This window comes from Acanthisitta chloris, unplaced genomic scaffold (assembly GCF_000695815.1).
Source record: "Acanthisitta chloris isolate BGI_N310 unplaced genomic scaffold, ASM69581v1 scaffold25563, whole genome shotgun sequence".
In the NCBI taxonomy this organism is placed as follows: Eukaryota; Metazoa; Chordata; class Aves; order Passeriformes; family Acanthisittidae; genus Acanthisitta; species Acanthisitta chloris.
This window is the reverse complement of record NW_008665767.1, coordinates 12,133-37,897: the sequence shown is the minus strand read 5'-3', so window position 1 is coordinate 37,897 and position 25,765 is coordinate 12,133. Positions and strand designations below refer to the sequence as shown.

General features: G+C 43.0%; 1 protein-coding gene across 1 annotated transcript; it reads left to right on the top strand.

Moving 5' to 3' along the window:
• Positions 1 to 484: 484 nt before the first annotated feature.
• On the top strand, positions 485 to 24,984 carry ESYT3 (extended synaptotagmin-like protein 3). Its single transcript, XM_009071882.1, has 21 exons — positions 485 to 583; positions 1,074 to 1,150; positions 7,152 to 7,218; positions 7,805 to 7,894; positions 8,925 to 8,980; positions 11,523 to 11,643; positions 12,626 to 12,799; positions 13,314 to 13,396; positions 13,833 to 13,881; positions 14,530 to 14,619; positions 15,442 to 15,504; positions 15,599 to 15,667; positions 16,888 to 16,953; positions 17,785 to 17,871; positions 18,696 to 18,845; positions 19,606 to 20,042; positions 21,148 to 21,237; positions 21,756 to 21,887; positions 23,319 to 23,424; positions 24,008 to 24,057; positions 24,951 to 24,984. The coding sequence occupies exons 1-21, from the start codon at positions 485 to 487 to the stop codon at positions 24,982 to 24,984; spliced, it is 2,190 nt and encodes a 729-aa protein (XP_009070130.1).
• The last annotated feature ends 781 nt before the right edge of the window (positions 24,985 to 25,765 follow it).

The window sequence follows — 25,765 nt, the reverse complement described above, 5'->3', positions numbered from 1 at the left end:
TTATCACCCTCTGCAACTCCCTGACAGGAGGTTGGAGTCAGGTGGGGGTTGGTCTCTTCTCCCAGGCAGCCAGCAGCAGGACAAGAGGGCACAGACTCAAGCTCTGCCAGGGGAGTTTAGGTTAGATATTAGGAAGAGTTTTTTTACAGAGAGAGTAATCAGACATTGGAATGTGCTGCCCAGGGAGGTGGTGGATTCACCATCCCTGGAGGTTTTTAAGATGAGACTGGATGTGACACTTAGTGCCATGGTCTAGTAACCACAGTAGGGTTGGACTTGATGATCTTGGAGGTCTTTTCTAACCTGGTTGATTCTACGATTCTGTGATTGGTATTGTAAAAGGATTGATATTAACATCCAGGTGTTCTGTAATAGATGTGTCTGTTTCTCAGCAAAGGGTATCTTATGCAAAGAATCTTCAGTGTGTTTCTGCTTTTGCTGTTTTCAGGTCCTTGTCCAGGCTTGGCCATACTTTGGAACAATCATGGAAAAAACATTTAAAGAAGTTCTTGAACCGAAAATCAGAGCAAAGCATGTACATCTGAAAACATGCACCTTTACCAAGATCCACTTTGGTGAGAAGGTAATGTGAACCCTTTGTGACACTTCTGGTTGGCTCTTTTCTGAAAAGTTCAGGTGCCAGGGGAGTCTGATGTTCAGCTCTTTAATAGCTTGGTTTCCTCCCCATGTTGGCTTGAGCATCTTCGCCATGAAGGAAGGACCATACAGGAGAGACATGCATCCCTTCACACTTGCTGTCAATATTATGGAACTGGAGATAGAAATGTGGATACAGCCCTTTTTCTTTTCTGGTGTACTCTTGTGACAGGGGTTTTCAGTGCTTCCTAAGGTTTGCAGCACAGGCTACTTGCAACCAGCCCTGTATTTTTTTTAAGGGCTGTTCATACCACCTCTTTAAGGGGAAAAACTGGAGTGGTTTGCTCATACTTCACATGTCATTTTGCAGTCTTTAATGAACAGTTCTGTACTTAAATTGATCGTAATGAGTAGGACTTTTCACTTGGGCTTAACTTGAAAGATGTAAACCTTATCATATCTTGTTTGCCTTTCAGTGCCCCAGAATCAATGGAATAAAAGTCTACACCAAAGAAATCGATAGAAGACAAGTTACCCTAGACCTGCAGATATGGTAACATTGCATCATTGGTTATGTAGATAGTTCTTAACTCACCTGTGTGTGTGAGTCATGCTGGACTGGACATGTGGTCCGCTAACATCAGCATGAAGAGGTCCTTGTCTTATATCAGCCTAGAATGATATGAGATAAACTGTCCCCCAGCTGGTTGTCCTCAGTACTTACAGAAGTGAAATGTTGTGCATCAACCTCAGATGCACAGAAGAAGCACCTACACAAGTCTAGGTGTTACCTACTCTGGCCTATCACTGCTGCTGTGGCTGTAAGAGTGTGTGGCTTTGCCACCGATGGCAGTAAGAACCCATTTTTTTGGAACTTTACTTCCTGTTCTGAAAGCTCTCCAGTGTGGAGGTGCTCAGTTTGTCTTGCCCACTATGGTTTCTCATTAGTCCAATCTCTCCAGTTCTTCCAGAACTACTTGCACTATTTATTTTTTAATTCCTTCCTCTAGATTAATCCTCTTGTTTTACTCACCCTTTGTTCCATGTGCCACACAACATATTTGCTTGCTTGATTACAGCTGTTCTGAGGAGAAAACTGCCTCTAGCTCTATTAACAACAACAACAACAACAAAATCACATAAAACATTTAATACCTCCCAGGTTGTTTTGAATGAGCTTGCGTGTTTTTTTAACATCAGAGCCACTGAAGAGCTAAACTCTCTCCTGGTTTAGCCTGGAGAATGGAATTACTGGGGGAATTACCACTTGCATGCTGCTGTAGCTCTGTAAGTTTAGTGGGCGATTGAACTGCCTAATTTAAATGGCTTTTCATGGTAGTGCCAGAAAAAAAACCTGTGTAAAATTATGGAGTGTCTTGGCAACAGCACAGGGCTCCTCAGAACTGTGCCTGCTGCTTAATGTGGCAATGTCATGGCAGCACCCTCAGCTCTGGCAGAGTGCCACCACTCCCTGTAAACTGATTTTCAGCCAGAAGGTGTTGTGCTTCAGTGCTGTCAGCGAAGTGCTCCTTACAATAGCCATGTCAGTGTTAGGGCCTTTGGCAAACCATTTGGAGATGGTTTGCCATCTTCCATGTGGAGATCAAGGGATTTGATGCCTTTTAGGCTCTGCAGAAAGTTGCTGCTGTTCTCTGCTAAAGTGCTTCTTTAGGCTGCTTCTCCCACATACTCATTCTCACTGTCTTTTAACAATCATCTGCAGAGGGATTCCCCCACCTCCTCATTCCTGTCCCTCTGGCAGACCCATCAGCATCACCAAACCGGCCAAACACTTCTGTTCCTGATGCTGACTATAACCTAGTCTAAACTGTCATCTGATAACCTGAGTATTTTGTGTATTGACACAGGAGTGTGCAGACCACCTTGTCTCTCTGGTGGGGGTCACTTCTCCAGGGCTGTGCTAAGTCCTCAGGTTCAACTGTATTAGTGTGTTAACATCAGTTTCTGCAGCTAAGCTGGTGGTGTGCATTGTGCAGTGTCTGCAGGAGGTAGTGTGTTACTTCCAGGAATGGAGAGAGGCAAATCTGTGAGAAGTGGTGTTATTTACCTGCCTTTTTCTAGACTACCAAAGGAACAGTTTTCTTTCTGCTGCTTAGAGGAGATGGAGTTGAGTTGCCCCAATGTGAGGCTGCTGCTCTTCGCACAACCTCTCGGTCGCTGTGGGCTGGTGAGGTTTAAATGACTGGATCTATCTACAGAGCTGCAACTTGGCATCACAGCTCTCTGTAGAAGAGAGTGATGTGCTGCGGGTGCCTTGTGCAATGCTGACACTACAGTGACTGACCTTCCTCTCTGAGGTTAGGTTTCAGAGAAGTGTAGCTGTGTTGCAGCAGACATTAAAGGATTAACGTTATGTGCATGTTCTAAACATGACTCCTTAGCCTTGGCGCTTGCTGGGTGTAATTTTGTGGGAGTTCCCTTGCTGGTGAACCCACGTGAGTGTGACCTGTTGGCTGGGTCAGCACTGCATGCAGCGCTGACCAGGGCAGCTGGAGCAGGAAAGGCCAAGCAGCCACTTCACACAGGGTGCTGTTACCCCAGTGGACTGCACTCCTTGGCAGCAGCTCTGCCCCACTCCAGTGCCGAGTCACCCTTTGTGTTAGATAGTGTCTTGCATCCAGAAATTTCAGCATGCTCTGTAAATGCTTTTTGCTATCAGTCTCATAGCAGTACAGGAGGAGAGATTTTTTTACCTCCCGTTTTATTAAGGAGACAACTGGTTGCTGAAGCCCAGAGTCTTTGCCTTGACATGGGGAAAACACAGGAAAAGGGCAGGAGTAGAAAAGGCCTTTCCTTCTTGGCCTTCTTTGTGGTTTGTATGGAATCATTTATGTAGTTTTAATAGCCACTTGTGCATGTGGTCCATCTAGGGCTTTGTTTAATCTGTGCTCCATCTTTCCACAACATGATGTGGTGCTGAATGCTGTGGTTCAGGTCTGTGCCATGAGAAGCTTCCTCTCCTCTGTGTTAAATTTGTGACATGGTATCTCAGAGTGCATTCTTTGCTTGGGAAATATGAAAAATAGCACATAGAGATCCCTTACTTGTATCGGCAGAATCTGTCAGCAGAGCCAGTGATGCAGTAGGTCTGGTATTGCACAGTTACCAAAAGAACTTGAGAAGATGCTTTAATTAAATGTGTTAACAGCAGCTTACATGGCTGTAGCATCAGAGCATTGGGAATGGTTATGTTGAGCACTGTCTTATTGCAGTCTTGACTGTCCCATGCAAAAGGACTATAATTGAGTTTTTGGCAGGAAAACCTAGGCTCAGAGGTGGATACACAGAGGTGAGGCACAGAGACCTTTTGGCAAAGGTAAGGAAGGAAGCTACAAGTATTTCAAAGTATTTTGCTCAGTCCCTGAAGTGATGCACTCAATTGGTGTAAATTAAGTTGTATACATTTTTTCACAGCTTATAGGAGTGAACAGAAATGTTGTGATAACCTCAGTCTTTGTACAAAAGTTTGTCATTTATCCATCTGAAGGTTCTGGTGTCTGTATTCTGTTCATGTATCTGCTTTCCAGTGCAAATATACCTGACCTGCAGCTTTCATGTAACATGTAAGGAAGTATCAGTGTTCTTGCAGTGACTAAATGAAATACAAGATTTCTGCCAGGCTGGGATTTGAAATCCCCAAATCTGAAATATGAGATCCCAACTGGAAATAAGCTGGCAATACTCTGGGGTCTCCGAACAGTTTGCCCTAGATCTAAATCATGACTCTGTCCCCTGAGTATGGGGAGCTGACAGTTATGTTCTCCAGTTGAATTAATGTCAGAGCATTCCAGAAATGTTCTCAAAACTGCATTTTTCAAAATGGGAACTTTCCAAGTGCAGCCACATGACTTCCTGCAGCTGCTTTTCTTCCCACTAACTCTGCAGTTGCCTGAGCTGCTGCGTAGTATTACAATCATTGGCTGTAATCATTGGAGTTTCAAAGTATTTGAAGGCACTGTTACTTCCCTGAAAAATACCTTGCAATCCAGTTTCTTCCTATTTCATTAGTATGATTTAGTACTTATAATAATTGTTCATTGAAATGTCCTGAATGTTTTTTTCTGTGATCTTCTGTGGCATTTACAGCACGTGAGATGTCATAGAAGAATAATACACATATTGTAATACATATGTATAAAAATGTATTAATTGCAATTTACTCCTATAAGAGAATCTCTGGACTTCCTAACTGGCAAGTTTTCAAAGCTGGAAAGATAGTCTCTGTCTGGAGAAAGAAGTCAAAAGAAGTGTGTAACAATACTTTGTGTTTTAATGGAGTTTGGAATAAGTTTGTAGTATCTTACAAGAAGCTGAAAGGATTTTGGAAACTGGTTAGTTGAGCAGAAAAGGATGATTGCCCTCAGGAGCCTGACTGGAAAGGCAAAGGGGAGAGGCAGAGGTGGTCTGTTTTTTCCCATACCCTGTGTTACCTGGTCACATTTTCTTATATCTCTTACTTGTCTAACACTGCTTGTTCATCTCCCAAGTCCAAAGTCAGGCAGACTAAGCAGTAGTCTGTGCTGCAAAGCAGTTGAGAAGGCTGAGCCAAAGGGCTTTGGGCATGAGGGGCCATGAGAAGATGAGGCCCACAGGCAGTTACTGCCAGGGGGGAATTGCATGTGGCTCTTCTGAAGGGATGTGCAGACTTCCAGGTTAGTTAAACTTGTCAGCCTGTGCTCTTGTAGCATCCCTGCCTTCAGCCAGTGGATTGCCATTCTATAAGAGACACTGGGCCCAGCAGGTGAGCAGATGGATGCACAAGCAGCTGGGGCTGGAAATGAGGAATGAAACCAATGAACAGGGAGTGCATCCTTCCTACCAAGCACTCTGGTGTGGGGGTGATGCCTGTATGAGGCAGACTTAAGGCTAATTCAAGACTCAGGCTCTGATAAGGCTTCTCTGACATCTAGACTATAGAACATGATTGCATGTGTTGAAGTGTTACTGGAGAACAGAGACATCTAGGACTGGGTGGAAAGTGGTTTTGACTGTGTGAAAAGGCATAAAGGCTGTAAAAGGCTGAAACACCACAGCTCTGACTTTCTGTGTTGGACACTGGCAACAGCTGAATTAAATCCTCTTGGATTAATTACTGCAAACTGAGGAACTCATTTTGGCTTCTCATTTAGAATTTTATTGTAACGATGCTCTATTAGCACCCAGTGTAATGACTCTAACAATGTCAAAATTGTAGAAGTTAACAAACATAAACTACCCAGTGTAATGACTCTAACAATGTCAAAATTGTAGAAGTTAACAAACATTAACTAAGTTTAATTATGTGACAAGATTTTACAAAAGATTGTGTTAACTTTGACATAGCTTGTGAAGTTGGTTATTTTAAGAAACAAGAATGATCTAACATTAAAGGCTTTAATCTGTGTGTTATGAGCTTTTAAAATTCTGTTAAGTGACTATCTATAAACAAATGTACAAAGAACTTTGCTTGCAAAAATGGAGACAAATTCACAGAGTTGCACATTTCTTGGCAGGTTTTTTTCCTGGGTGGGAGGGGATCTGTCTATGTGCAAATTACGGTGTGAATTTGTGGCAACTGCAGTACTATTTGCCCTTACACATGTGGTCAGAGCAGAAATCCTGTCCTTTCCTTTTGATTATGGGGTGAAATTATGCATGCAGGCAGCAAGCACAGCACATTCACTGTGCTGCAGTACCTTTACACCCTGCTTTACCTGCAGGGTGTTTGTGTGTCTGCAGCCAGAGCTATTTCTCAGAGGGCTGAAAAGGAACTTGGTAGCTCCCTTCAATTGTTTTCTGCCAGAGGCATCAACAGATCTTCTAGGTTCTGCTCCCTGGGGAGTGGCTATTGGTTTCTGCATAAGGTGATGTTTGTACTTTTGTTAAAATCTAAGGTGTTTTCCAAATTGCCAAAGGATAGCATTCAGCACTTGTTTTATTTTTAAAGCCTGATGTTCTCCATGGCAACTGACCAAAATCTGATCTGAGTTGTTGTCTTTGAATTCAGCCTCAAAGAAACCAGGTTATTTTTAGTGGTAAATTTGTCCTTCAAATGGGTTTTTGAATTGTGGGCAAGGACAATCTATGGGCATTTTGGATGTGGGCAAAGTGGGAACCCCATGAGTAATGACAGGATGGCTCTGTACCAGCTTTGGAGCTGGACCACCAGGTTGTGGGGTGGGATCAGGCCTTTGGCAGAGAAGGGAGCAAGAGGGCAAGTGCTCTGACCTTGAATTTTGAATGAGCTTGTTGATCCCTCCTTGGAGCAAGCTTGCCTCAGCCAGCCACCAGTCTTAAGAATGGAAAATTAACTTAGAAATACACATGTTGCTTTGACATTTTACAGGTAGACCAATATCCCAGCTGACTGCAGGGTTTCTCTTGTGCAGTTCTCACCCTTGTTCAACTTTCTCTTTCCAATCACTTGAAAATCCATTTCTACCTGTGGGGTCATGTTGTCAGTCCTTAAACTGATTTCAATTTTACCCTGTACAGCCCCAAATTTCTCATGGGACTATTGCAAACTGTGGAATAATGTGAGAATTTTCTTTCAGTTACATAGGGGACTGTGAGATTCACATGGACATATCGAAATTTAATCTTGGCGTGAAAGGTGTACAGGTGCGTGAAGTGCTAACATCGTCTGTCCAAGGCTGTGTGGGGCAGGAGGGAGCACATCCCACTGGGGAGGTCATGACACTTCACTGGGAAACCACCAACTATCAGGCTTGGAATGATTTGCTTTATCTCCTTGTGTTTTGGCTGTGGAAAGCACCTAAATATCACTTTTAAGCTTTGTAGTGTGACTTTTAAACAGGGCCAGTGCTACAGCATCGAGTTTGTGTGGGCCAGTTTCTGCCACTGGAGTTCAGAGGAGCTGCATGTTGGTAGAGAACTTCAAAAGAGCCATGATGTTCATAAACTGCTGTAGATTAAACCAACAACCTGTTCTTACAATGTTGAAAGTAGACAGATCATTCCATTGTATGGCAGGATTGCAGAGAGTCTCCACAAGGTGGAAAGTGTTGCTTGATACCAATAGCAGTGGTTTGGGGGGAGGAGGTTAATGTTGTTATTAAATTCTAAATAAAATTGACTTCAAGTAGAATTTCTAAAATTATTTCCATCACTGACAAGCTCATAATTTTGAAACTGCATCCTGGGAGTACCTCAATACTCAGCTTTCCTTGGTCTGTGTTATTTGCAGTTGTATGGGACATTGCGGGTGATCCTGGAACCTCTTCTGACCGATGCACCTTTTGTTGGAGCAGTGACCTTGTTTTTTATGCAGAAACCGGTGAGTCAGTAGTGAACTGCACTCTGCAACCTTCTTGCTTCTTGGTCTGTCTTAGTGCTTGGATAGGTCTTCAGTGAGTGACATGAGTTGTCCATCACTGGTAACCCAAACTGCATAACTGAATGCCTCATGGTGCAGGTGCTTGATAACAAATTCCTGATTGTTCAGGGCTCCTCTTGAACTCCAGAAGTACGTAAATTAATTTGCCCTATGCTTTTGTAGTAGTGTCTAAAAAGTTACTTGCTTCACTCTAGGAATGGTAGGATTTTCTTATGGGGACAGCTGTTTTCTAGGCCTTTGCTACAAGGTTCCTGGCTGGTGGGTCTTCCCATTTGTAGATGTTAAATGCAGTCATCTTGGAGACCACTCAGTCATGGTTGCTTTCTGAAAGCTTTCCTGTTTAAGGTCATGTGCCTTGTAGTGGATTGTGGTTTAATAAAATATGAGAAACCTTCTAATCTGGTAAGAACCAGTTATCTTATGGCACACAGCTTTGCTTGTGGGTTATACTCTGCTTGAGTTCATGGAAGTCATACATTTTGGATGAGGTATTTTTGTGTTTAGATGTAGCAGCTTTATTTTAGCACATGCAAAAGAACCTTTTTGTTTATGGTACAAATAGGAATTCAGACTCCTGATATTGGATGGCATTTGTAAATCCCTCTGCCTCGGGACATAGGCCAACCCCTAAGTTAAAGGATAAGGAAACAACTTCAGAGTCTAAGTAGAGTCGTTGGATTTGCTGCATGACCCCAGGGCATCTGCCAGTGGCCATTGCTGGGAGTTCAATGCTGTCTGTTCATGTGCTTGCAGGTTAAGTCCCAATGCACATTTCAGGGTGGCAGATTAGATAAGGGAATTGATACCAGCTGTTGGCTTTAATGTACAGATGAAGTCAATTACTGGTGCAAGTTTTCCCTCCTTTAAACAGCTAACTTTGATTTAGAAGCATTTCCCCCTTAAATTCTACATTTGTTTTGAAATAAGTGCTAATAGTCCTGTATAATTTTTCTCCCTAATCTTGTTGTAGCATTTGGAGATCAACTGGGCAGGCATGAGCAACCTCCTGGATGTCCCAGGGATTAAGTGAGTGCCTACTTTGCTTCCCTTTTTTTTCTCCTTTAAAAAGCCTTTGGAAGTTGGGATGTGGTTCTTCAGTAATCATCAAAGCTGTGCTTAAGAGCATTGTGTTACTGGTTGGTGTGCTGATGCTTATCCCTTTGTATCTGGCAAAACCTGAGGAGGGTGCTTCTTACATTCTGTCAGAATTGTTTTATTGCATTTAGGATGGAAATAGTGAATCCCCCAAACGACAATGATTTTTAGAAACCAAAAAAAGAAATCGTTCTGTTTCCTTTCCAGTTACTTGCAAAGGTGGACGAGGTTGATCTAGGTGACTGACACTGTGTTTGTTTACATTAAAGTGAAAAAAACACAAGGTATCCCAGACTTGCAGTCCCTCTGACAAACTCAAGTACAATCCATGATAAAGAAAACTGCGCCAGATTTATGAGGGAAATGTTCTTCTCTCTCTGTGTAATCTGCTCACACTTCAGTTGTAGCTTTTCCCCGATGCCTTTTGGGTTGGTATTGTATGTATAACTTGCACAGCAGGGATGAAAATCTTAGTGGTTTTCAGTACTCCAAGTTTCAAACTGGTGCACCAGATTGGAGATTCACTTTGTCCTTGTTCCTGAAGAGAAAATTCTGTTACACAAGAACAAAATATACTTGATTACTCAGCCATTGCCTTTCTCCCTTTAAATGCAAATGCAGACACTTCTGTTTCCCTCTGTTCCCCTGCAGCTCATGCTTTGCAGACTCATAAGCAGTGTCTGGCTACTTCAGGTGCCAGTTTATGCATTAAAAGGGCCTCCAAAGACTTTTGATGTTGGTGAGAGGAAGCTTTCTCATAATTTGAGGCTGGAGTGGCCTTTTGCCCTGAAGTTTGGCCCGAGAGCTCCAGTTTTTATCAGAGGAATTAATCTGTTCTTTTCTAACTTGGTTTCCCTAATCCTTGCAGGGAGATGATATGTAGGTGTTCCAGCCTACAGCCTTTCATATAATTAAGTGCAAATTTGGTGTCCTAAATTTTCAGTCCCTGGTTCTCTCTGAGGGATTTGAACACAGAAACTTTTGCTTGTTCATCAGCACTACAATAAAAGCTGGGAGCAAAACATGCCTGACCGTGAATGGGCTGAAGTACAGGTTGAACAAGAGCCCTCCCTTTCAAATGAACTGGGCTTATTTCAGGGAGCAAAGAAACTGGCTGCAGTCATCTGTCCTCCTCCTGTACGAGCTGTGTTTAATTGGGTGTACCCTGAGACTCCTGAGAAGGAGCAATTCTCTGACATTCCCGTAGGGTTTTTTTTTTTGACAGGAAAGCCAACAGCCTGACCAGGGCTCCTGGTTTAACATTTGGAGTAGGAGAAGACTTTCCTTAGCTGTGAATCCAACCTTCTCTGTGAATTGTGACAATTTTGTTACACAGTCTTCCCCTGATAAGCTGCTTTATAAGCACTAGATTTATCACTAGGATGAAAGTCTTTCTGATACTTGGTGCTCTTGTTTTTTTCATCATAATGTCTTTTGCTCATGCCAAGATGTAGCAGCACATTGAAATCCTCTCATTAATCCCTTGGAGAGTACCAGACGTCTGTGATAGCCATATACTTCTTGCTCAGGAAAACAGTTCAAATTAGCTGTCCCTGCCATATAGAGAGAACAGTCATAAAGAAAAGATTTAAACTGAAAAGCTAAAAATGTGTGAGGTGTAATTAGGATGGAAAGTTCCCTAAACTCCAAGACAGTACCTTCTATTCAGCCAGTGTGATCTTCAGGTACTTCAAACAAGATTTCCCTTCTTAGTGCAAAATATGTGAACATACAGAATCTCATCTCTTGCTTGGGCTTCTCTTAAACTAAATGAGTTTGGCTTTTTTTTTTTCTTTGGAGTGTGGCTTCTGTTGTACAGTAAGGTCTTAGTAGGTGGCCAAGATCAGACAGTAGTGTGTGCTGAGGTCACATTCTAAGTCTAAAAGCAAACTGCCTTGAGGCCTTGAACCCTCTGTGAAATGCTGAAAATTCCTGACTCCCTCCTCATCTTGTCCATCTCTGGTGGCATTCCCAAGGAAACCCAGAAGGCACACGAGTTTGACTTGTTTGGGTGTGTGCATGAAGATCTCATTACACAGCCTAAATTCACATCATCATTTACAACCTACTAGAGCCAAATTCACACCCAGCAATAGGGATGTGCCAAACTGCAAACTTGCATCACTAAATTGAAGTTGAATGGCCAATCTGCAACTCTTTCATGGAATCATTTAGGTTGGAAAAGACCATTAAAGGTCATCAAGTCCAACCATTAACCCAACCCTGCCAAGCCCACCACTAAACCTGGTGCCTAAGCACCTCTTTTACAGGTCTTTTAAATACTCCCTGGTGTGGTGACTCAACCATTTCCCTGGATGGCCTGTTCTAATGCTTGACAACCCTTTGGGAGACAGTAGTAGGCAATATCACTCATTTTGCAGTGCCCATTTCTTTTGCTGTGCCTCATTCTTTCCTTCTAACTGAATTGTGATCGATTGTAGAGACTGAGGTTGCCTTTTTCCCCCACCTGCAGTGTAATGTCAGACTCACTAATTCAAGACTTCATTGCTGCACGGCTGGTGCTGCCAAACAGGATCACGGTGCCTCTGAAAAAGAACATGAACATTGCTCACTTGAGGTTCCCTGTTCCCCAGGTGAGTTGTTTTTGAGAGTTTCTGTCTACCTGAGTGTGGATTTGCTGCCATGTGGACACATACAAGGTTAGTGTCATAGTCCTGCATCAGCTGTTCCAACCTGAATGATGGGCTTTCTGTAGGTAATATTTGAGAAATATAAATGCAGATGTTGGATAGTTCATAATCTGGGAGGGGGGACATGGGACACTGGGGGTTCACACTCTCTCTACATGGCATAAGAACTCTGTTTAGACTGTGCATTCATTTGCCAATTAAACCTTTAGTCTCTAACTGAAGATCTGTGGTATAATCAAATGAGAGGATAAATACATGAGCATTTAATGTCAGGCTATTTAATATTTTTACTAATGCTGTGAAGGAGTGTAAATAGGGAACTTGGAGGGTGCCATCTCTTTGTTACAGGAAAAAAAAATGAGGGAATAAAAACCTGACAACACATCTCCTAAATACTTGACATATCCAGGTCTCCAGTCCCCTTCATCCATCAAGTATCTAATACACTTATTAATGAGTGTATAAAGTGATAAAGGGATGCTCCCAGTTGCAAACTTGGACCACTAAATTGAAGTTGAATGGCCACTGTGCAATAAGATAAGAACCTGGCAATGGGTGCTTAGTTCCTCCTTTAATCCATGGAGATCGATCTTTACTCTTGATTTGACTGTGGCTGTAATGTTATGTGCATATGTATGCTTCAGATTTAAAAATAAATTGAATATTATTTCCTACACAGTTATCTAGACTGGATTGTGCATCTGTTTAAGCATTTCTCCCCCTCTAGGTAAATGGTGGGAAAGGGGTTTTAATACAGCTGTCACTGGAAATGTACTGCATCAAACTACATGTCTTTGCAGAACTGTCATTGTGACTACATTGTGACTACCCTTGCTGCCTGAAATAACTGGGTTTAGGAGGCAGCATATTCTAATTATTCGAAGATTGCATTTTAATGACCGGTTTTGTATCTTATTTTATTCAGGGAGTATTAAGGGTTCATCTGCTGGAAGCTGAAAACCTTGTCCAGAAAGACAATTTCCTTGGAGCAATCAGGGGGAAGTCTGATCCGTATGCTCTGCTCCGCGTTGGCACGGTGCAGTATCGGAGCAAGACAGTTTCCAGAGATCTTAATCCCATTTGGAACGAGACATTTGAGGTACTGAATCTTTTGATTTTTCCTTCTGTAGGATGCACAGCCCTTACAACCTTCTCTCACCTGACTGCACTGGAGCAGGAGGACTTCCTTGTTACTTCACTGAGGCATTTCTGTCCCTGAAACAAGTTGAAATTTACATTGCAAACTTGAAATGTCCTTCAGGTTGATCTGATTTCCATGTGTGGGTTTTTGGAGGAGGTGCAGAGCACTGCTTTAAATATCAATCAGTGCAGCAGCCTGTGCAGCTGTAGGCTGCTCTAGCATTGGTTCCTCTCTGCTTATTAGGGATACCTGTTGGAGGGGTTTAACTTGTAGTTCAAAACCAAGCAAACTGATTTTGAAATATTTTCACCTGTCATCAATGGTATTTGTTACATAATTAGCCAGGAAAGAGCAGGGAAAGTCCTTAACGGGTTATGCAGCTGTGAAGTGTCATGTTCCCATGCAGGCTCAGGCTGTGGACAAGCCTATGTGATTGTTTTTTATCTTTAATGAATACTTCTTTCTCCTCCAGTTTGTTGTTCATGAAGTGCCTGGTCAGGACTTAGAAGTGGACTTGTATGATGAAGATCCAGATAAAGATGACTTTATGGGCAGGTAAATTAGTATGACCTTAGCTTGGGATGCAGTAACCTCTGCCATGGGGTAACCTGGATTATTCATACTGGAAATTGAATATTGATGGAAGCAACTCCCTTTGCCCACATATTGATACTAAGTTCCTAGTACAACTAACTTTGAACAAGGTGGAGAATGGTCCCAGATTTCTTGCAAGGAATCCTGGGAAGCCAGTAAATGTGATAGTTACTACAGAGTTTGAGATTTGCTTCAAGTTTATTTTAGTTTTGGAAGTATTTTAAGTGGGAAACTTCAGAAGTGTTAAGTGTGTTCCAGTGCACGTGCACACAGGCAACGTGGAGAAGTTCTTTGGAACAGATCTCAGTGTGGGCTTTTTTGGTGGTTTCTTCTCCCCCCAACAGCAGCATGATGTATGCCTAAATATACACTGAAATATTTGCTTTTTGCCTTTCAGCTTGCTTATAGGCCTAATGGATGTAATGAACGACAGAACTGTTGATGAGGTAAAGATCACAGCTTATTTCTAAATGTGGCATATGCTGACACATACTCATTTATGCTCCCCCTCTGCTACTGCAGTGCTTCTGTGTGCTTGAAGCTTCCTTGCACACTTGAACTGTGTTATTTTCACAAAAAGAAAGTACCTCCACTCAGTAAACTTAAAGTAGCCATTACAATAATTTTTACAACCAAGCTGGTAACCCCAGATAGCCCTGAGGTTATGCTGAGCCTGCAGTGGGGTATCTTGTGTTGATACCTTGTGTCCTGTATGTACCAAATGTTTTGTACAAGGCTGCAGATAAAGTTTGGTGAAGCAGACCGATTGCTGAGGGAGGATCTTACTGTGGTTTATCCTGCAACCCAGAACTCTGCAAACAATGCCAGGGTGCCTGCCTTGTGCTGCTGCTGTTTGGAAATATCCACATGCTTTGTCTGTGTATATATATGTGTCTTATTTTGTTGGTTTTTTTTTTCTGGCTAGTGTTTCTAAGTAAATGGGCATGCTACAATCTAAGTGTAAAAATGCAAGCTAAGGTGCTCAGAGTACAATTCATGTTGTCTATTGTATGTAAGTCTCAGAGACTGCCACACATATATAAAGATTATTCTGCCTCACAGTTCTCAGGTTACTCTTTGTTGTCTCTGTTTAGTGGTTTCCCTTAAGTAAGACAACAAGTGGACACTTGCATTTAAAACTGGAGTGGCTTTCACTAGTAAATGACCAAGAAAAGCTACATGAGGTGAGTATATTTGCATAAAAGATTCAGGTGCTCTGATCCCTGTCCAGTGATCAACAAAGGAATGTGTAAAATTAGGAACCTCAGGCAAACTCATGGAAGTTTATTTTTTTTGTCTGGCAAAGTTTTGATGTGATTCCATCCCCACCACTCCTGCAGAGGAAGGGCATTTACTTGCCCAGGTCCCTTGGTAATTCAGGAGTAACTCAAATCTGGCAGATCTTTTTGCTTGAATTGGCAAACCTTTGACTCACTGCAAAGTGGCCTCTTACAGTTCCCTTCTTTGAGAATTTTTCCCTTTCCTCTTAATCCAGGATCTGTCTATAATCTGTACTAGTCATGGATAGATACCCATCACTGGTGCTTGGTAGGTCCCTGTTTCCAAATGGTGTCTTGCTTATCCAGCAGAATTGCTTGGATATAGCCTATCTCCCGAGGATGCTGTTTCTTCATAGTCAAGGAAAACCTTATTGATTTCCCTTGAAGTGAATAAAAATTGTCTTCAGGCTTTGTTCTGCTGACACTGGATTGATATTGATGTATGTGGTTGAGCATATTTTTAGGTGGTTTACTGCACTGGGGAATCCAACCAGTTCTGCACTGAGAGGCGGATGAGTATTAAGGCCAGTGAGACTTAAAGGTCTTCTTACTGGTCAGCTTAGAACTTGGCTTGTGCTCCTCTAAATGGCAAGTTTTAGGAGAAAGGCAAAGAGCTGCTTAGCCTTCAGAACTGTCCTTTGAATGTGTTGTGCTTTACCTTGTCCTTGCTGGGTGATCATATCTACCTTGTGTTTTGGTTTGGTTTCTCTCTCCCATCCTTCACAGGATAAGAAAGGTCTGTCTACAGCAATTCTGATAGTCTACTTGGACAGTGCCTTCAACCTTCCAGTAAGTACAAACCACATGCAGCAGCCTTGACTCCTAACCTCCCTTTTTAAAAGTCTACAAATTAATTGTTTTAAATAATCTTTTACTAATTCAGAAAAACCACTTTGAGTATTCGAATGGTGACTGTGGAGCAAAGAAGATCAAAAATAACAAGTACCTCAAGGTAAAATTTATGTTCTTCTCCCATGTTTGCAAAACAATGTTCTGGATTATGTGGTGTTGTAGCAACTGAAACTGTCTGTGCTTAAAAAGAAATAACTTCTCCACTGTCAGAATCAAACTGACTAGAGGTTCAAAATAGCCCACCCCAGTGAAAGTCTAGGAGGTCCAAGTGGGAATGCAACACAGAAATACTTGATGTATGGGGGGTTGTCTTTATTTTTTATTTCATACTTGAGACAAAGAGCCTCCAGACACCAGGCCAAGTCTTGTTATCTTTCTGCTGCCATGGGGGTTCTTCCCATGCTGAGCTGTTCCAGCCTGACCTCCCACATTGGGATGGGAGGAAAATGCTTGTTTGTGGAAACCTTCCTGTCTACTGGAGACCTGACCACCAGATTCCCTTCCCCTCAGTTTAGAGGATTCAGAAATCTCTCTGTCATTCATGCCTACCCTCTCTTTGCTTCTGATTACTTTTCCCCCCTAGTACTGCATTTTGCTACTGTGATGTAAGTGGTGGGTATAGGGAATAATGTCTTTCTCCTTTTTTTCTTGAACAAGCTACACACAACCACAGCTCTGAGCTATGGATAAAGCTTCTCATTTTCCCCAAGTAGCTCCTCTCCAAAATCCCAGCTTTACAATTTAGATGTTACCAGCCCCATGATACACATCCTTAATTCTAGACCTTATTGTGTGCACTTTGTATACAACATCATGCCAAGACCAGATCCTCAGCCTTAGCTTCTGTGGCATTAGTGCAGAGAAGCACAGTACAAGAGGTTCAGTATTATTGCTTCTGGAAAGGAATCATTACTTCATCCCAAAGACTTGCTTCTAGCTGCAAGTCCTGAGCCTAGGAAACAGATTCCAAGAGTTCTGTTTCATTCAGGAATGATGAAGACTTCCCACTGAGCCTTCAGCTCTCTTCTCTGTTTCCTCCCAGCTTCTGACAGTATTTTAACTTCTCACTATTAGAAACCTAAATACAGAAAACTTTGGCTTAAATGTGTACTCTTGGTGGTAGAGGTAAGACTGTACTGTGTTATGGCTGGAAGCTTTCCTGTGTGCTACACTATTTTCCCACATCTGAGAAATAATGTCAGCTTTCCAGCACCTTATTTCAAGTACGAGTAGTGGTTTGAAATTGTTTCCTGTAAACTATAAATATCTCAAAAGTTTTTTTTTACTGCTTTCTTCTTTTTTCCTTTTATTAAATGACAGAAGATGGAACGAGAACCTTCCTCCTTCGTCCTGCTCACAGTTGGAAACAAGACTCAGAAGAGTAAGGTGAGGCTGGTTTACTCTTCTGCTTTTCTTAAATACTTTGTGTTATGGGTGACTGTCTCCAAGTAGCTCCAGGGAAGGGAAGGATTGGTGAAGCTGATTTGTAGGGCTGTAGTTACTGCAGAGCCTGAGAGGTGGGAGTCAGCCAGCACATGGAACCACTGTGTCACTGAGTTATGGTGGTTTCCACCTGTGTCTGTGTCCATGAGGTCAAGTTGGCCAAGATACTCTAGTTCTATGAGGGTTGAAGAGGAAAAAAATGGTAGATCTCCAATTTGGCTCGTGCTTCCTCAGAAGTGCTTAAACCACTTAAACACGTTTCAGTGTGTTGTGGGTGCTCTCTATGCTCCTTCATCCTTGAAGTGGATGGTGCTGAAGCTGTGCCCTCCTGCTCTTCCCACCAGCTCTTACACCCCTGAAACTGTCCCTCTGGCTTTCCTGCCCTTCCCTGTCAGCTCAGTGTGGCTTTGGGAGTTGGCTCTGGGTGCCTGCAGGCTGGAAGCAGCACTCTGGCTCTCCCTGAGTGGAGAGGTGGGAGGGAGGGAGCAGTGCTGTGCTGCAGGTGAGGCTGCTGGTCCAGGCAGCGCTGGTTGGGGCCAACTGTAGCTCACCAGACTCGTTCTTTGGCATTTCCACACCCTGCAGAACTTGTCCTGCTTTTGCCAGAGACTTTTTACTTCCACACACTGCTTTCCACTCTCTCTGTGCAGCCGGGGTGTAGCATCACTGAATAAAACAAGAGGGTCACTGTGACCCTCTCTGTGATCAGTGTCAGGGAGTCTTTGCTGCTTACAGAATAAGCTAACGGTATATGTCACAATCTTCTTGTTGCAGACCTGCAATTTCAGCAAAGATCCCACATGGGGCCAGGCTTTCACCTTCTTTGTCCACAGTGCTCATTCCCAGTCACTGCATGTTGAGGTGAGAGAAAAGCCTTTCCTCTGAAGACCAAGTGCACATCTGTAGGAAGAAACTTCTTTTATAGGTTTCAGTGCTGGTTATTTCTATGTGGTATTGCCATGTACTGGGGTTTTCCTACTTAAACGGTGGAAGAAGCCCCTGTTGTGCACAGGTGATTCCCTGTTAGGTGATGCTGGTATCTATCTTTGTTCTAGGATCATGTAATGTGTGACATTTTAGTTCAAAATGAGGGATATTTCTGGCTGCAAAGGAGGTTTTATACAGGTTTGTGTGTAGTAACTCCATCAATGTTTTGCTGTCAGAAATTGCAGCCTTCATAATTCTCAACCAGAGTCCTACCTCAGTGTTCTAGCTCATTAAGCAATCCTGTTTCATTAGCAACATCACAGTTACAGCCAGTTCTATGGCTGGTCACTCGGATACAGAAGTGGAATTGAACTTAGAAGGTCTATTGAAGTTAAGTAGGCTAACCAATTACCTAAAAAGCTTGTAAAGGTTTAGACCAGTTGCCATCCCAGCTGCCTGGGACAGTCTCTCCAAAGCAAGTAAGGAAAGTCAAGTAAATCCCAGGGCCTGGTTTTTCTGCTAAAGCAGTTCCATCCCTGCATAGTTAGAGATGGGGTTTTTACTCCCAACATACTAACTTGCTATTCTCCTGAAATACTGGCATCACCCATTTGGAAGTAACCATACATGAAGTCCAGAAGTAGATAAGCTAGTTTTGGTCTCTGTATGAAACACCTTCCTGCTTTGCTGTTCCCAGTGGTATGCAGCCCAGTTTGCCATCTAATAAAAACTTTTGTTTCCTATTTTTTCCACTCTAGATAAAAGACAAGGAGCGAGATAGTGCCCTGGGAACTTCAGTGGTTTGTCTCTCCCACTTACTTAAGGACCCAAGCATGACTCTGGACCAGAGGTTCCAGCTGGACCATTCCAGTTCAGACAGCTTCATTAAGATGAAGCTTGTGTTGCGGGTAAGCTGTTCTTTCCCATACTCACTCAGCTTCCCCAGTGGAAGCATCCAATTCTAACCAGGCAAAAGAGATGAAAGGTGGGTGTGGAGACAGGCAGCTTTGCTTCACAGTTGAGTAGAAAGCAGAAGTGTGATGAGGTCTTTAAGTGCAATTAAGAGTGTATGGTGGAGCTGAGAGGTATCCCTGAGGCTCCCTAAAACTTAGTGCGGAGCCATGGCTGAAAATCTCATGACAATGAAGAGCTGGGCTGAGAAAATCTAAGCTGGGGGAATCAAAGCTGCTAAACAGTAAGAGACGCTGAGGCTTAGGAGTTGTTTTCTCACTGTGCTCTGGATCAGTGCTAAGGCACACACACATATACAGTAGGACAAGAGAAGAGAACACCACGGTGAATCTCATAGGTTCTTTTTAGCTCTAATGGCAGATTCACAGAATCAGTTAGGTTGGAAGGGACCACAGTGGGTCATCTGGTCCAACCTCCCTTCTCAAGCAGAGCCACCCTAGAGCACATGGCTCAGGATTGCATCCAGATGGTTCTTGAATATCTCCAGTGGAAAATCCACAACCTCTCTGGGCAACCTGTTCCAGTGCTCCGTGACTTGCACAGTAAGGAAGTTCTTCCTCCTGTTCAGGTGGAACTTTCTGTGCAGATTCCTGCTATTACAGTTTTGTGGTAAAATTTCATCCTGGGTGGTAATGCTGGCATTTACCCCAGTGCTTTGGCAGCAGCACTCACTGCTCTCTCCCTTGTGATTTTTAGGCACTGAATGTTGAAGAACCTGATCCACAAAGAGTCAAGACTGGTGTTAATGCCTCAAAGCAAGGTCCAGTGCGTGTGATGGAGAAAGGTGGAAACCACCAAAAGTTTGTCTCCCCACCAGAAGTCTCAAAAGTACCTCCCATGAGCAAAGACTCTGCAGCACTTGAATCCCTGCCAAAAAAGGACAGCGGAGAAGACCTGGACACTAAAGAGAGTTCAGCAGCACCTGTGCCAAGTGACACTGTTGCTGGCCCTGATGAGGCAGAGTTCAAGCAGAACCCAGAGCATCACCCGCCGTCAGCATTGCACACCAGAGCAGCAGCAGTGCCCACACTGCCAGTCGTGCAGGAGCTGAGACTTGCACCCAGTGTAACTTCACTGGGTTCTCTGCCTTCTTCTTGCTTTGAATTAAGTAGCAGCAATCTGGACATTCATAAGTAGGTGTTCTTCCAGCTGAATTGTTCCTCTTCTGGGAAAGTTTAGGTGTTATAGATCACTGTTGCATAGAGGTGAATTCAAGACTGCTGTCGTTTGGAATCTTGGATCTCAAATCACCTTGTAAAGAATTGACCTAAGTATTCCAGTCAACAGTAGAGTAAATTACAGAGCACTGTCAGATCAGGTGTAAAGTGAAAGCATTCTGTGGCTCCCCTAAGAGGTGCTGCATGTGTTACTTTATATTGTTGAGAGCCTCTTACACACAATATCCTGGTTGCCAGAACACTCACTTAGCAACAGGATATTGAAAGTCTGGACATTCTCCTTCTGTAATAACATAAACTCTCGGTAAGCACATCTGGTTGCTCAAAGCTTTGAGTGCTGTATTTTATCCAACAGTTTTAAGACTGTGAACAAAGTTTTTGTGGATAGGTGTACTTGTGTGTCCTTCCCACAGTGCTCAGTGTGAAGCTGCAAGTAGTCTGCTCTGTGAAGGACAGAGAGCTGGATTTGTCCCTCCTGGGCTTCAGGATGGAACTTGTAGAATCCTTAATGAGCTGAAGTATCAGAGAAGGTTCATCTCACTTAAAAGTGTGTGACATTAGTGTGAGCCTGAACATCAAACCCAGCTCCAGCTGGGTTCAGTTCAGTCTGATACTCCTGGACAGATGAATTCTCTAGCTCTAAACAAGGCCACATTTATAAACAGTTTTTAAACCATTTTTAAGCAATGTCTGGAATTTGAAGCCACTTTAATAACATGCAGAATGAAATATAAAACAGCTCCCATTTTGCATGTGCAGATACTCTTGAGGGAGCTGTGTAACACACTAACCTGTGCCTTGCTGCTCCATCTGCAGCAGGCCAGGGAGGTGCTGTTTTGGCAGTTTGTGCTGTGGTACTGAAATCAGGTGCCTGTAGAGAAGGCAGCAGTGATGGTAATGGGAGTGTCGTTTCTGTGGAACCTCTGTGGTCCAGCTGGTTCTTAAATAGCAAACCTTAGGAAGCCAGAAAGAATAATAGTGCCCTGAAAGTTGGTTTTATCCTGTGTGTGGTCTGTTCAATTGTTCTGTGTAAAAGTTTGACTGTGCAACTGTTTTGCAGTGGGACTGAAATGGCTCTGGGAGAGATTCAGCTCACGGTGCGCTATGCGTCCATCCGGCAGAGCCTCGTCGTGCTGGTCAACGGCTGCAGGTAACACTGACTGCTGAAAGAGAGGGGAAGAGCTCTCTGAGCCTGTGTCAGTCCTTCAGCAAAGCTGGAGCAGAACCACGTGCAGCATGAGCTGTGCAGCTGAGATACCTTAGTACTGGCTGCCTTCAATCTCTGCAGCCTCACTAAGCCCAGCAGGTCAGGGAGAGAGACCAGCAGGTAGTGCTCACTGCAGTAGAGATAATTCAATTGTCATCCACCCAAAGCTTCCTCTGAACAGCACTGACAACTGATGTGTGTCTTGGGGTGTCATGATAGGCATCATGGCAAGGATTGATAACTGTGACTGAATTTGCAATGGTTCATCTAGGAACCCTGATAAGTGGCCACACACTCACTAGTGGGAAGTTTGTTTAACTGAATATCCTTAAAGTTTAGTTTGCTTGTGTTCCAACTCCCAAGATGAATATTTTTGACCTGTGAAGGGTTGGTTTGTTTCCAAGAGAGCCAAAACACACAGTGGGAGAACCTGTCTTACTTGTCTGTATTTCTTTTAACAGAAACTTAGTACCTTCCTCCAATCGTGGAGTGGATCCATACGTCCGTATATACCTGCTTCCAGATAGAAGATGGACAAGCAGGAAGAAGACTTCTGTTAAGAAAAAAACGCTGAACCCCCAATACGATGAGAAGTAAGAAAATGTTAGTTATGATTATGGCTGGAATAGTTGTGATCTCTGTGTAATGAGAGGTGTGCTGCTGCTGCTCCTAAGGATAGTCTTGTGAACATTTGCAGGTCTTGTCAAACAAGTGGCACTTTAACTGTGATTTGCGAGTACTTGGGACTGGCCTTGCTGTGCCTGTGGTGGTGTCAGTCCCCCTGTAGCAGGGCACACCTTCCCTGCCCCTTTTCTGATCCTAGCAGGTGCAGGCTGCACTTTCTTCTTTGCACACAGACATTCCCCTACCCATGTTTAACTCCCTGTCATGGCAGGGGCAATCTGTGCCTTCGGATACCTCACAGAGCTTACTTTTCTCCTCATGCTTGTTTGCCTGATGCTTATTCTGACAGCTTTCCAGAAGTCCAAGACTAAGGAGCCTTTTGAGACTGGACCACTCTTTGGTGCTTTGTTGTCATCAAGACCTGGTGGGAGCAGGGCAAAATGCTCCCACCTCTTTGCTGAGTGTCATGTGCACAGCTCTGCCACTGGAACAGAATGTGTTCTGTGTAAACCCAAGCACAGTAATGCTTCGAAGTAGAGCTCTTCTGAGAGGTGGTTTTAATCCCATAATTAGAGGAAGGTACACATATGTGAAAATATGTGACTATTGGGTGATCCTGAGTGGCTTAAAACTTTTTCCTGTGTTGTGCCCTTTCTGTGTAAGTCAGAAATGGAGAAAAGGTTTTAAAAAATGTCATCTTTACACTCAAAACACTAGAGTTGTGAATTTTGCTTCTGTCTGTTCTTGAGGAGCTCCAGCGATTTAATGCCAGCTCAGCTGTTAGGAACAGCATCTCGTTTTCCTCATCCTCAGTGCTGACATATCCTATACATCCTCAATTAGGGAAATAGGTTGAGCAATGCTTAGCTCCAAAACACATTACCTGTTTTACAGCTCTGACTTGAGGAAAAGCTATTCAGGTGAGCAGAACTGAAGTGATTTAGCATGGACAGAACTCACTTGACATTAGCAGATGTGTGCCAGAGGCTTGAGTCAGGGTCATTAAGAATTTAATTGTCACAGGTTTCAGCCTTTGTCTGTTCTTACTGTGGTGCAAGGCTGCTCTGTGAGTGTGGGGGATTGGCTCAGCCATTTCCTCTGAGTAATTAAGATTGCATGGAAAACATGCTGATCTTCCATGGAGGGGGGAAGTGATGGTAAATGGCATTTCATCATGGATAGATGTTTTGCCCTTGGCATGGTGAACAGTCTTAACACAGTGCTCTCATCTTCCATGAGGCCTGGAAGAGGTTTCTTGCAATGCTAATAAAATCTCACTACAGAATTGCCTGTTCTGTGCCTTCCTGCCCTGTTAAAGTCCTGGACACTGATGCTGTATTCTGTCACTTACAGGATTTTAGTTTGTGACTTAAGTCTCTCCTTTCTAAACTTTACTTTAGGTTTGAATTTTTTGAATCTCTGGAAAATGTCAAGAAAAGGACTCTGGACATTGCAGTGAAGAACAGCAGGCCCTTCATTTCACAGGAGAGGAAGGAGCTAGGGAAAGTAAGTGTAATGAAGCTGCACAGATGTAACAGAGCTGAACAGTCTGTGCCATTCCCATAATCCTGAAATGGGGCTTCAGTAACTGTTTCTCAGTAACAGGACTGGAAATCTGGGAACCACTTTCTGCCAGATTTTCATCTGAAATCAGGCTGTATCCAGGTGGAAGTGCATGTGGTCTCATGGGATGTGTGTGCTGTGCTGCTTCATTTCAGAGGTGCTCCTGAAATAAGGCTCCTGGGACCTGCTGCTGGGGAATGGCTCCAGGGGGGCAAACATGGGGCTGAGAAAGATGTGTGGCTAAACCCCAGAATTTGCCAACAGTGCTTTAAGCTTTCTGTGGCCAGTTTTGAATCTGTGAAAAGTAAACTGCAAATGCTTCTTCAGTGACAGATAAATTTCTGAGCAGTACTGCTAGGAAACTGAGCTGATTCATACCTGCACCATCCTGGGAATGTGGGAAGTTCCTTTTCCCTTGAGCCTGAGATGCAACCCTAGACTGGAAAGTGGGTCTGATTTGGGAGGAGTGCTAGCTTAGCTGATCAATTTGTATGCTGAATAATATACAAACATTTGCTTTTTGAAGGTGCGAATTGACTTGTCCCAGGAGGACTTAATAAAAGGTTTTGCACAGTGGTAAGTACTCATCTCCATACTTCCCAACCCTGCCCACTGCCTTGCTGGGAGCTTGCATAGCTGCTGTTGGGAGTGCTGGTAACTGAGCTGTGTTTGGCTGAGCAGGAAGAATATTTGACCTGCAAACACAGGACTAACTTGAACTAATCTGGTGGTTTTATCTAGTTGTGTGTTAATGCAGTGGCTGTGCAGTGCCTGCCCTGTGAGGCAGCTTTAATGAGATGTTTCTGTGTCAATTATAGTCTTCAGCATACTTGAAGTTACCATAAAAGCTATAGGTACACCTAAGTAAAAGAATTATGTTTATTAAAGTAACCTTGCAACAAATTTGAACTTGGATAAAGATCTTAACTAAATACTCCAATCAGCAATATATATATATATGATAAAACTTTAATTACAAAGCATTTATAGGAACTATTATGATAACCCATTTACAGTTTTGCCTGTATGTTCATTGTGGTTAAGTTAAACTTTAAGGATTGGTCTGAGGCAGAGACTAAGAACTAGGGTTGGGTATTTTTTTCCACTTCCATGTCTGTAGTTAATGGCAGTAGTTCTTCCTTCTTTATCCTTCAATGGAGCCCAGGGAATGCAGTGTGGGTAGTCCAGGAACTTGCCATTCACACAGGTAGTGAGCTAGCAGGAGAGGAAAACCACATTACCCTGGCCTAGACTGCATAATCATTTTTACCAGGAAAATTATGGGAGGGAAAAATGACACACCCAAAGTTCTGGTGAAGAGCTGAAGTTTGGGGCTGTCTCTGGAGCCTCCTTTGCCACTCTGCCTGTGAAACACAAGCAATAAACCAGCCCAAGTTTTCTATAGTGGCAGTTAAAACTTTAAAGCAAGTCTTAAACTACTGTAATTACCTATTGTGTCTGTCTTGCAGGTATGAGCTGACCAGAAGTAGACGCAAGATTTGATTCCTTCTCATGTACATAAGTCACTAATTTTTCAAGTTTATATGAATGTACATATATCTCTTGTAATTAATGTGTTTTGCACAGTTGTTGTGAATTTGAAGCCGTCTCAGCTCAGGACATGTAAATTTAATGGTCCTAGTCAGAGGTTGGTTCTCACTGAAGTTAAAAAAACCCCATATTTTTCCCCATGTAGGGAATAATTTGTTCTTAAAGAAGAAGTCCTTTGTTTTTGCTGTTTCTGGCAAATCCTCTCAAAGGACCTGTAAGTGTAAACCCTCTCTTAAGGAAGTGTAGTACCTAGGGATAGTGCAGACTGTCAGCTGAGTGTTGTTACCTTGTTTGGCAGTCTCATGTCCCCAGGATCTTGTTCATGTTGTTTTAACATGGAAGTGTTGTACATTTAGAAGAATAAATTTGGAAACAGCATTCTTCAGCTGTAGTTACACAACCCACTCAACTGCTTTAAGACTAATAGCAATTATTTTTTGAGAAACCAAAAAATTGGTGTTCCACTGCTCAGAAGTACCTTAGCAGACTGGGACTGCAGGTATGTACATAATGGGCTTCCCAAAGCAGGGAGATTACTTTACCAAGATGTCATTAAGGTTTTAGTTTGTGATACCTTAACAGGTTTTTGTCCTTTTTAACAGTACATTTCAAAATCCTGTAAACCCAGATTTTGCCTGAGGAACAGCAGAGTTTTGTAAACTAAGCTTTATTAATATTGAGGCAATGTATTTTTGGAAGCTTGGTGTACTTGTTTCTGTACAATAAACTTCTA

Coding starts and splice junctions, on each gene's coding strand:
- ESYT3 (XM_009071882.1), top strand. CDS start 485: ATGGAAAAAACATTTAAAGAAGTTCTTGAACCGAAAATCAGAGCAAAG. Junction 7,895..8,924: donor TGTTTTTTATGCAGAAACCG/GTGAGTCAGTAG, acceptor ATCTTGTTGTAG/CATTTGGAGATCAACTGGGC. Junction 15,668..16,887: donor AAAATAACAAGTACCTCAAG/GTAAAATTTATG, acceptor ATTAAATGACAG/AAGATGGAACGAGAACCTTC.